The 11,091-nt window shown below is 49.2% G+C and overlaps 3 protein-coding genes across 3 annotated transcripts; 2 read left to right on the top strand and 1 right to left on the bottom strand.

Moving 5' to 3' along the window:
• Positions 1-497: 497 nt before the first annotated feature.
• Positions 498-2,204, bottom strand: COCCADRAFT_10085 (glycoside hydrolase family 43 protein; the record flags this gene model as incomplete). Its single annotated transcript, XM_007720221.1, has 1 exon — positions 498-2,204. One exon carries the CDS (start codon positions 2,202-2,204, stop codon positions 498-500), a length of 1,707 nt encoding a protein of 568 aa, XP_007718411.1.
• Positions 2,205-3,934: 1,730 nt separating this feature from the next.
• Positions 3,935-6,549, top strand: COCCADRAFT_31198 (uncharacterized protein; the record flags this gene model as incomplete). Its single annotated transcript, XM_007720220.1, has 2 exons — positions 3,935-4,503; positions 4,551-6,549. The coding sequence occupies 2 exons, from the start codon at positions 3,935-3,937 to the stop codon at positions 6,547-6,549; spliced, it is 2,568 nt and encodes an 855-aa protein (XP_007718410.1).
• A 3,121-nt stretch (positions 6,550-9,670) lies between these two features.
• COCCADRAFT_10083 (uncharacterized protein) lies at positions 9,671-10,920 on the top strand (the record flags this gene model as incomplete). The annotated part of the gene is made up of 3 exons (XM_007720219.1): positions 9,671-9,911; positions 9,968-10,419; positions 10,471-10,920. 3 exons carry the CDS (start codon positions 9,671-9,673, stop codon positions 10,918-10,920), a joined length of 1,143 nt encoding a protein of 380 aa, XP_007718409.1.
• Positions 10,921-11,091: the final 171 nt, after the last annotated feature.

The following is an 11,091-nucleotide window of genomic DNA, read 5'->3' as shown; positions in this document are numbered from 1 at the left end:
GTTCGCGATGCCAAGAAAAAGTGTCCGGCTCGGTGGTGTGTCCGGCTCGGTGGTGCTTTACGTTATATGAGAGTTTAGTAAATTTAATATAATTACTAAGGTAGAGTTATATATACTAGTATAAGGAGCTGTAGTAAAAAGATAGCTACGTAGTAATAGGTTGTCACGATACTCTAGATAGTAGAGGCCAGCCCTCGGGGACCCGACGGATACCACTTGGGCTGGAGGAGCGACAGCCACAGAGATAGAGTATGTAGCCTGGCTAGAACCCTTGGGTATCCCCCTAAGGATTCGTCTTAATCTACTTATTGATATATATTGTGCCTATCTGCGAAACACCTTACATAGGTAGACTGATTAGACAGCCCCTCAGCTTAAAGGTGGGAGTCGCGCTAAGAAGAGTTACGCCGAAGCGCTGAGATTAGCGTTAGACAATACTTTTGAGAGGCACCTCCGTAGTAAATGTTCACTATGTCTCAGCACTCATTTCCACCCGATCAAATCCCCTGATTAAACCCCTCACTCGCCACACTAATGCCCTTATCAACCCACTGCTTCAGACCGGCGTATCTCCATTTATTATACCAGGCCTTGGGCGTATTCTCCGGACAATCCAGAACATGGTCGCCAGCCCCATTACACGTCGCATAAACCCCAATCAGCGTACCGACAAAACTGCCCGTACGTCCGCTCAGCTGACTTGTGGCCGCCTTGCCCAACTGGAGCGTCTCTGAGTCGCCCTCGGCCAAGGTAGCGGAAAACAAGTACTCGTCTGGGGTGCACATGTCAATCATGAGGCGGATGGGCTCTTCTTCCCAAGCCTCGGGAAGAGGCGTGTACTTGTTCCGGGACTCGGTCGAGTTGAAGCGAAACACGGTTGAGCCGTTAAGGCGAGTAACAGCAAGCTGCACATTAGCATATTGCGTTAGGAACGCGGTGATGCCGGCTTCCTGGCCGTCCTGAGTCGGGTTGAAGGTCATATCCACGCTAAATTTGAACGTGCTGTCAGTTTGTCTGCGTCCCACAAAGCTAATGGCCTTGCTTGACGGTGTGGTATTGTTAAACTTGTTTCCCAGGTTGTTCTTACTCGGCACGACCTGCAAGCCGTTCTCCGATACGCTAATCATGCCTGGTCGCGGTACCCGCCAGTATACCAAGTTGCGCGGGATCTGGCTTCCAGCAGGAAAGTCATAGACGTCTGGGTCGTCGTTGAACGGCCCGGTACCGGGGATGTCGCGAGACAGAGCGGGGAGTTCCCAGCCGGACATGATGCCGCGGACGGGCTGCATGATGGGCCATTCGCCGGTGGGCCATGTCACGGGAAAGAGGACGGTTTCTCGGCCCATTGGGAAGTAGGAGCTGTTGGGGGGTCCCCAGCGCGTGGCCAGGGCGGTGCCCCACCAGTTCCCGTTGCCATCTTGGAAGAGATCTGCGTGACCGACGGTTTGGAAATATTGATCAGTGCCGCGGTTGGTGAGGTGCGGGTTGTGTGGGCTGGGGGTGTAGGGGCCAGTGATGGTCTTGGCGCGGGCCATGGTAACGGCGTGGTCCTCGGCTGTGCCGCCCTCTGCGATGAGGAGGTAGTACCATCCGTCCTTCTTGTAGATGTGAGGGCCTTCGGGCCAAACGCCGCCGGTGCCGTTCCAGAGGTTGATGACGGGTCCCATGGCGCCGGTGTCGATGTTGATCTCTTGGATGCGGATTTCTTGAGTAGCTACGTAGACCTTGCCGTCGTCGTCCCAGAAGATATCAGGGTCGATTTTTGGAGCGCGGAAGAGGACTGGGTTACTCCAGCTAGCTTCATTGAATGGGTCGGTAGTCTTGAACAAGACACCATTGGTACGGTTGCCGGTTGTGCCCAGGTACTCGCAGATGACGTAGAATGTGCCCTGGTGGTGGCGGATAGTAGCAGCATACATGCCTTGCTGCTGGGAGTCGGTGGCATAGCTGTAGCCCGGAAGCTGGGACTCGCGGTTCCAGACATGGCTGATGAGTTTATAGTTGACCAGGTCTTTTGATGCGTAGATGGGCAGACCGGGAAAGGAGATGAATGTTGATGTTACGCAGAAGAATGTTCCATTGACGGGGGTACATGATGGGTCGGAGTGCCAGCCAGGGAGAACGGGGTTGTAGTAGGTTGAGTTTTTTGCCCATGTCGACGCCGACAAGGCGAGCAGCGATTGGATGAGAGTGGTAAACCTCATGGTGAGTTCCAATGGCACTCTCAAAGACCCGGGCAGAGGTACCCAGGATGAATTATATACAGACGCCAATCTACCCTACCCTATATCTTCGGCTTACCTCCCGCCGTCCCGCCACCCGGGAGAGTTTTGGTGTTGGCACTCGTCGTCGATGCCCTTGCTTCACCCCCAGGGAACGTCATGGCCCACGACATTCAGTCCAACCCCGCCTGGGGCTAACCCGAAATCTGGATATCCTTGAAGCATCTTGCCTGTGACGGGACTAGTGTGGCGGGTTGCATCTTGGGGACTTCACCCACTTTAGACGGTATTTAGCCAGCACGACTTCTGCGCCTCTGGGCGGCTTCTTGGAATATTTCCGTGACATGGACTGGCGAGTGCACCATACATAGTTTTGCCGCTCTGCTGCATTTCGGGATAAAGTTTACCGCGGTATTTCTTGTGCACACAGACACGGCAGCCCGGACAAGGCATTTCACCTGAATTCAACGCCCAATGCACCCTCTATGTACATATTGGTATCGAGACTTGGCCAGGCAGGGCACGGAAAAATTATAGTCCGTGAGCACCGACTTACTACTTACTACTTAGTACGCACAGACCCCAGCCGCTCCGACAGTCAACAACGCGAAAGACGCGTCTTGAGAGGGGCATCAAACCCAACGCGAACATCATGCAGCAACTGCAACCTACTGCAACCACACTCTCCGACTAGGCGACCGCTTTATTCGACACAGCTGTCCAATACTTCAAGCAGAAAAGCATCCCCGTGTGGGAACACCCGCTCGATGCATCATCCGAGCTGAATATCCGACGTCATTGCTCAAAACCCGTAACCACCGAACGCGACGATATCATGCAGAATACCGACCGCGGCGCCACCGAGGGCGAAACTACATTCTATGATAGCTGAGAAACACGTCGTTGAGGCACAGGAGCGTGTCAAGATGGTCCGCTCTGCAGTTGGCTGGGGCATCACTAAGTTGCACACATTCGTGGCCTACCGTCCTCACCGTCGCAATAAAGACGGCTCACTAAGACACACCAGAGCTCACGTCCGCTAGCGGCGGCAGTCATTGGAACAACAATGACGACGGCAAGGACAACAAGGCCGGTGCTGGCATGTAGCTTGATGATGATAGGAGGATGAGCATGCTGAGTTCAGACTGCGTGCTGAATATTCGGTTCGCTAACTGCCAGGAATCATGTCTCCAGAAGTCCCCTAATCCACCCATCCAAACCCCAGTGCGGCAATGTTGATTTTCGTCTTCCTTTCCAAGACTAAGTGGAATGTAGGACTAGCAAAAGAAAGGGTTGGCTTTCGCATGTAAAGTGCATTCATCAAGTGACCATGGCGAGATCCATAACGTTGAAGCGAAGGCGGCTGAGCTGAGAGAGCTACATCAGCTCCCTCAGCTCCCTCAGCCCCTTCATGTGTTACACCTGCAAATACTAGTCCTTATTGTTTGGCCAATCAGCCAACATGGTCTAATTTTAGCATCCAATTGGGGCGTGGTGTTCCAAGCCGCAGCCTCGATGCCAGCTTTCGGTCCCCAAACAAGAGCAGAGGCCAGGACTCCTTACCCCACTCTTGGCTGAAAGAGAGGGTTGCCAGCAGAAATCAACGAAGACTTCACCCTCAGCGTCAGTGAAGCGTCTTGGTTACGCGCTACTACTCCTTCGCCATTTATCACTCTGCCTTCTTTTCTAGCGCATAGTACGTCACTGAAATAATGAGCCGGAACCAATCTATCTGGTGTCCGTCAGGCGGAGAATGGTACGGTTGTTCAACAGGGACGTTCTTCGCCGGTTGCTGCGCAGTCAATCCATGTAGCGTTACATGTCCGCAACAACATCTCTATCCTGTCCATTTCGATGCAGCGATCTTTGGCACTTTCCCAGACCTCTCCTGTGGATCGAGTGCCAATTTCTATACATGCTCCGGTGAAAAAACCTTCTTTGGGTGCTGCAAAAGCAACCCCTGTGCTTCAGACGATTGCCCTCATGGCGGTTTGGCCCCTGCATTCATGCAACGACCGGAGCAAATTGAGCTCTTCGGAGATCCAGCAATTAACAACATAGGCGTTGCGCCAATCACCACCTCGTCGGTAGCGCTCGCCCGCGAACCCGCAACGACATCCATCCCGGTATATGACGGTTTTGGATCCGGCCCTTCGACACGGATCATATCGCCTAGCGTCTCCATAACAGCTATGGTGTCCTTGTGTGTTTTCATTGCCATTTGGCTTGGTTGGAGAAAGTTGTCTTCTCGTGATGGGCACATCTATGCGTCGGTAGAGCCGTAAGTAAAGCAGAGTATCTAGTACCTCACTACTGACCCAAAGTTAGTACACAATTATCTATGGATGCTATAGATCCGGTGCAACCCGATACTAGTGTTTCATCCATCAACACGTCTGTGGCTCCAGAGAAGGATGATCTTCAACGACTAAGCTCAGCGTCTCTACTTGCTCTTCTTACAAGCTCCCTAGCTGTGCTCGCCATGTGCTCCTTCTTGTTATTCTTATGGTTTGGCGATAGCCGGAACAAAACTTGGTCCCATATAATGGTTCAAGGTTGGGCTACGCGATGTGTAGCCGTGACAGCCCTCGTGCTAAGGACGTCTGTGGACATACAGGCTACCGTCGCTTGCGCTATCCTTGCTTCCCTATTGTTGGAATCCAAATCTGGAATACATGTGTTTCACACAGCCAGAATATCAGCCATGCGGACTGATAGTACGAGCCCTTGGGCATTTATTCGTTGCGTATTGGAAGAGTTCTGGAGATCAACGACACAATCCCGACACAATTATCATGTGTATGCCATGGCAATTTGTTTGTTGATTACGACCACTGTTGTTCAGTTCTCTTCAACTCTATTACTGTCAGATCTCAAGCAAGGCCCGCTAATTGGTGCTGTCACTCCTGCCGAGGTACTCCCTTGCTTATCTTATCCCGTCGGAGGTATAGAGAGGATAGCTCGTGACTCAGCATGGACTACGAATCCGCCCAACTATGCAACATTCGGCGAGTATCACGAGCTGCCTGAAGAGCCTACAGATGGGGTCGTTGATACCGGAATGTTGTTGCGGGCCTTTCTGCCATATGCAGCCACCGAGTTGCGTCAGGCCTTAGCAACGTACACGGGAAACGCGTTGACAATTGATGCCAGAGTTACTTGCCAAGCACCCTTAATCACAGAATTTGACGGTCAAGGACTTAATGGACAGGTCAAAGGCGTAGTATCACCTTCCAAAAACGCAACAGGATTGCAGTCCATCCAACCGACGCCTTTCGACTGTACAGTAGCTGGGCAGGATGAAACTACGATATGCCAGCTAGGTCTATCCGACAATGTTTTCATGGGCTCTTTCAAAAGTCAATTTGAAAACTCTAAGGCATTTGGAACCGCATTCCTCGTCATTCATGGCTCAAGGAGTAACGGCGAAGAAGAAATGTGGCGGACTTTTTCTTTTCCAAAGACGAACAAAACTGTAGAACCTTTCATCTCCCTTACGCTGTGTTTTGCACCATGGGATGCTGCGATTCTTAATGTTGAGATTCACAGTAAAGTCAATAGGACCGAACCGATGCTCCGATACTGGAAAGGCTTCAAGCCGTCAGAGGTGCTGGCCCACTTGATACCTGCGACGAAAAATCCAAGGCGACAAATCATGGAATTGGAAAAGCCTCACAGCTTTTTAGGAGATTTACCACCTCCATATCGACGTCCGGTCGTACAAAGCGACATGGGCGGCAGCTCGGCAGCAGTTAAGGGAACGAATGTACCGTTGCCGGGGAACTGGTCAGTCTTTCTCACGGGTAGGCCTGTAGTAACGCACCTTCGTAACTTTGAGTCGCTTCCCACACAAATCATTTCAGCAGATCCTGCTCTTGCTGCCATCTTTACCGGCGCAATTGAAGCTGGCTTCTCAGTCGAGTGGGCGCTGTCTTCTCTCATCACTGTCCTTTCCATGACCAACTACTACAGTCAACAGGCTGCATTTGACCGTGTCGATACTGTCGATGTTTCTTTCTTCGAAAACGTTCTATATCCGCGCAGTCATGTCGGTCTCACCATCATCATGTGGACCCTTTTTACGCATTTTGCTCTTCTAGCATTGCTGGTCGTCTTATTTATTACAAAAACCAAGTTGACAATCGTTGGAAATGTCTGGTTCGCATTTGCGCAAGTTGCTGAATCGCAGGGTGTTAAGGATTATATCGCTAGGGCAAGCCTAACAGAGGACTCTACGATGTTGAATGAGGTGCACAACAGTGAGAAGACAAACGTCCGGGCTAGGCTTACACGACGTGGGAACGATGCTGAGATTGTAGTAGAATAGAGGGTATCTACATTTAGAGAATGTATAGTAACCATGTTATGATCAACCATGTATATTAGGTATTAGCTCCGGGCCTGTATTCTCGTCTAGTAGAGAAGCAGGACTTCGTGTAGTGATTGATTATTTAGTTATTCAAAAGATGTATATTAGGGTTCCTCGAATTGAACTAGTTGGTCGCACAAGGGTCAGTAGTGGCTTAGTTTGAACAAGCATTTGATTGGTTTATGAATGAATAATGTGACGGGCTGAACACCGTTTGGAAACGCTCCTCGATGGGATCTTGGCACGCGATCACAGGATCCGGATGCAACCCGGGTCACACAAATTCGGCTCATCTGAACCGCGATGCTCGATCGTGGAAGAGCATCTTTTCACGACCCGTACGTATATATCAGCACTCCAGTAAATAGTTGCTGCCTTTTCCTCGAATGCACCTCTATTACACCCCATGTTGTGCTTTTCAAAGAGCTCTTTGATCCTAGTTCCTCGCAGCTTAAGGTAGGAAGCCCACTTACCAGCCTATTGGAGCCCTGAACTCGACGGTCTCCCAGATATAAGCAAAATTACCATGTTGATGCATATAGCTTCAAGGGTATCGAAATGGCAGATTGTAGATATTTATCTATCAGCAAGCACATGACTCATCCCATGTTCTACACAGTCCTTGCAGAGCTTCCATATAGTACTGCATTGACGCTTTCAATATCCACAAACCCATACTTCTTTTTCTCCTTATCTTCAGCCAAGCTCTTTGACTACTAATGGGCCAATCGCTAGCACCTGATCTGTCTTTCAAGACAATAACGGTACGAGGATCTGCCTGTGGAGCGTCAAATATTACCGGCTGCCTGGTCCAACAAGCGAACGCACTCTTGGCTATCAATTAAAAATACTTGGTCATCGTTATCGCTTCATTTCGCCCTTCTAATCCCCTCGATCTCAGCCCTGCTCTGACTCTCGTACAACTCTTGCGCCAGCTAGTGGTCTCGTCTTGTCTTTCGAACACCTACTTGGTCGCTCTAATCATACGTGCTTACTTCTTCAATTCTCTTACCATCCAATCTTCCTAATATCAATCTTATCATGTATTTTAGGGATTTTAAGTCATCGCTTAGCCTTTGTCAAGAAATCGCCACCAACGGCTGGCCCACTAATAGCTACAAGTTTATCTGGCTCAGCTCTATTCGAATGTGGAGAACGTGGAAACGCTACCAGGATCCCTTTCCAGAAGAGTACGAACTCTAGAACGGAAATTTTAGCGACCTGGAAGAGCACATTCACTTTATTTCTTATTGTTGGATTGCGAGGGACCGCCTAGACCCTGAGGGGAAGCAGTCGGCTGACTCAGACGCTCTTCTTTTCTACGAGTATTGCAGTCTGCCTGAAGAACCTCGTACTCGAGCTGAGGATTGTATCTCGGATGCCTATCTGGAAACGCTCAATCCATTATTACGCAAGATAAAAGTTGTTATTATCGCTGATGACGAATATATGGAGCGATCTTGGTGTCTGATAGAGTGTTCTATCTCAGCTTTTCAAGGTAGCATTTTATGCGATGGAGTGCGACAACCTGAATTGCTACGGCTCTAAGAACTCGCTTGCGCTGTACTAACGACGTTTCAAAAGTCGTCGTTCGTTGAGTTCAGGTTCAGTCGCGCACGCCAAATAGGTGAGTTTTCTCATTAGTTTTTCTCTCTATTCAGTCAAAGCTAGATAACGAAAGGCACAGATTAACAAGCGATTAGGGAAATCCTTAAACTTTTATCGCTCACAACATGAAAATCTGAAGTCATTTACCTTGCGTTGGTTGGCAAGGGAGGTCACTAAAGCGCGAAGAGATTGACCTGTTCATGGATGGCCAGCACGTCCGATTTGCTGAAATTATCGGAGATCTTACCACGACACCTCATACCCTAGGCAAGCGGCCTACTGTGTACAACTTCTCTGAGCTCGGATACCGATGCATATTAGGGTGACACTAAATGATCCTTGAGGTTAACGCGCTGGCTTAGTTAAGCCGCTCGATTGGGTAAGACACTCAATTACAAACCACGTTAGTACGGGTATGTTCTATCGCGTCGCGTCGCGTTGCGTGTTAGATGTCTAGATCAGACGGGTATAATAAGACGCTGGCCCAGGAGGCTAGATGGGTCGATTAGGAGGAAGGTCCAAGTGTAGCGAGATCAAGCCCCTAGGGGCGGCTGGACAGATCCGATCAATCTTCGGTAGTATTTCGGTAGTGATACAGATGACTTCCGTTAGCAAGAACTTTCTGAAGGCACCTCTGTAATTTGCATCTTATTGCGCTGATAGTTAACTAGCAGACCGACGTTGTGGCAGTTCGCCCAGAAACCCTACTGTTGAGATCATGCATGCGTAGGTAATGTCAGAGCCCTGATAGGGTACTCAGGTGCGCTAAGAAATCACTTAGCCTTGAAGCACTAGAATACGCTCGTGCTTTGACCCGCCAGACGCGCGTTCACGATAGCAAACCCCAGAGAGCCGCTGAGAAATATTTTCTGTCATTTGCTTAGGGAGTGCCACTGAATTAGTTGTTTGTGATACGTAGGTATTTACAGTTTCAGCTGAATGCTTGTAACGATGTTAAGATAGGAATAACTGGCAAGAAGATTACTTAGTCTTTATGTTTCCAATTTTCATTCGAGAAGTATATTCACATCATTCGAGAGCTCTCAGATAAGACTTGTAGCGCTACAATAGATAGGGATTGTTTTCAGCTGTGACACAGGCTGGCATGGTCCTCACCAGGAATAGACTTCCACGTAATACGATTGCCAAGTCGACTAAGAGGGTTGCCAAGTCATTTGGGAGACTGCTTTGAAAGGCTTAGCCTCTTGGTTGCGTGTACATTGACTACAACGGTAAAGCGCAACGGTACATGAAGTACGTACGTACATCTCCACTTTAGTTCTTGGCTACCGTCAGACTGTCTACGTGCATTAGATTTTTGCTGCAGCCGTTTTCTATATAAGTCTTGAGAGCATATCAGAAAAGCATCACTACTCACCTAGTACATCCACTTGTCCCCTCTTTCTATGACTTCTATCATTCTCCCTTTAGACTTCTTCGCTGGACACATTCTACTCTTCACTATAAAAATATGAAGATCTCTGTTGCTTCTACGCTTCTCAGCCTTTCTGTCCTTGCGGTGGCTCATCCTGGCCAGAGCAAGGCCGAGATGAAACGGGAGGCAGCAGAACGCAATGCCTATCTAAGCAACCACAAACGCTCGCTGGCTCATTGTGCTGATCAGCTAAAGGCGAGGGGCAATGATATTGCCATGCAGAATCGTCGTCGTTCTTTAGCCGAGCAGGCGCGTGAGAAAAATCTTATCAGCGCCGGTAAGTTTCTAGCATAACCTTTTCAGAGTGGGTAGTGATACTGATCCATAATATAGTAAAGCCCTATCTCCAAGCCCGCGATCTTGACGCCGTCCTCGCCACTAACCACAAGTCGAATCTTACTTGTGTTACTCCTAACACGGACCCGTCAGTTCTCTTCTCGGGCAACAACAGCTGCATTCTTTCGCCTGAGACGACCCAAGGCCCCTACTGGGTTTCTGGCGAGCTCATCCGTCAAGACATGACCGATGGCGAGCCAGGAGTACCACTCACTCTTGACATCCAAGTTATCGACGTTAACACTTGTAAGCCTGTCCCTCAGGTCTATCTTGAGGCATGGCATTGCAACTCTACTGGCGTTTACTCTGGTGTCGTTGCAAACGGTAATGGTGACTCTTCCGATGAGTCTAACCTTAACGCCACCTTTGGCCGCGGTATCAATCTATCTGATGATGATGGTGTTGTCACCTTTAAGACGGTTTTCCCAGGACACTATACTGGTCGTGCTGTAAGGCCCATTCTATGTCCTCTTCTTGATCAATCACTTATATAGACTTAGACCCATATCCATGTCCTTAGCCATGTCAGTGCTAGCTTGAACGATAACAACACCCTGGCCGGTGGTAACATCACCCATGTTGGCCAGTTATTCTTCGATCAGGATCTCATCTCGCTAGTTGAGACACAAGAACCATATGCCAGCAACACTCAGGAGCTTACGACCAACGCCGACGATAACATTCTAGCTGGAGAAGCTGCCGATGTTGATCCATTTGTTGAATACGTCCTGCTTGGCGATGATGTGTCTGACGGTATCTTTGGCTGGATTGCTTTTGGGATGGATACTGCAGCCTCGTACGATGTCAGCCCGGCTGTCTACTACACCTCTGAGGGTGGTGTTGAAAATGAGCATTCTAACATTGGAGGTGGTGGTTCACCCCCGGATGGCACTGCTCCCACGGGTAACCCGCTTACTGGTCCACCTCAACCGTCCTCCACGTCCGCATAGATGACATATTTGTTAGAAAATTGATATATTGGCCAACTACGAATATCCGGGAGAAGGTAGATTTACAAGAGCAGCATAAAGGCTACAGAGCTAAGAAATAGAGCTAAGGTACTAAAAGATCTTATTATTATTATTATTATTATTATTATTATTCCATTATAGTCCTGTATC

This window comes from Bipolaris zeicola (assembly GCF_000523435.1).
Source record: "Bipolaris zeicola 26-R-13 unplaced genomic scaffold scaffold_424, whole genome shotgun sequence".
NCBI lineage: Eukaryota > Fungi > Ascomycota > Dothideomycetes > Pleosporales > Pleosporaceae > Bipolaris > Bipolaris zeicola.
This window is presented reverse-complemented; position numbering and strand designations above follow the sequence as displayed.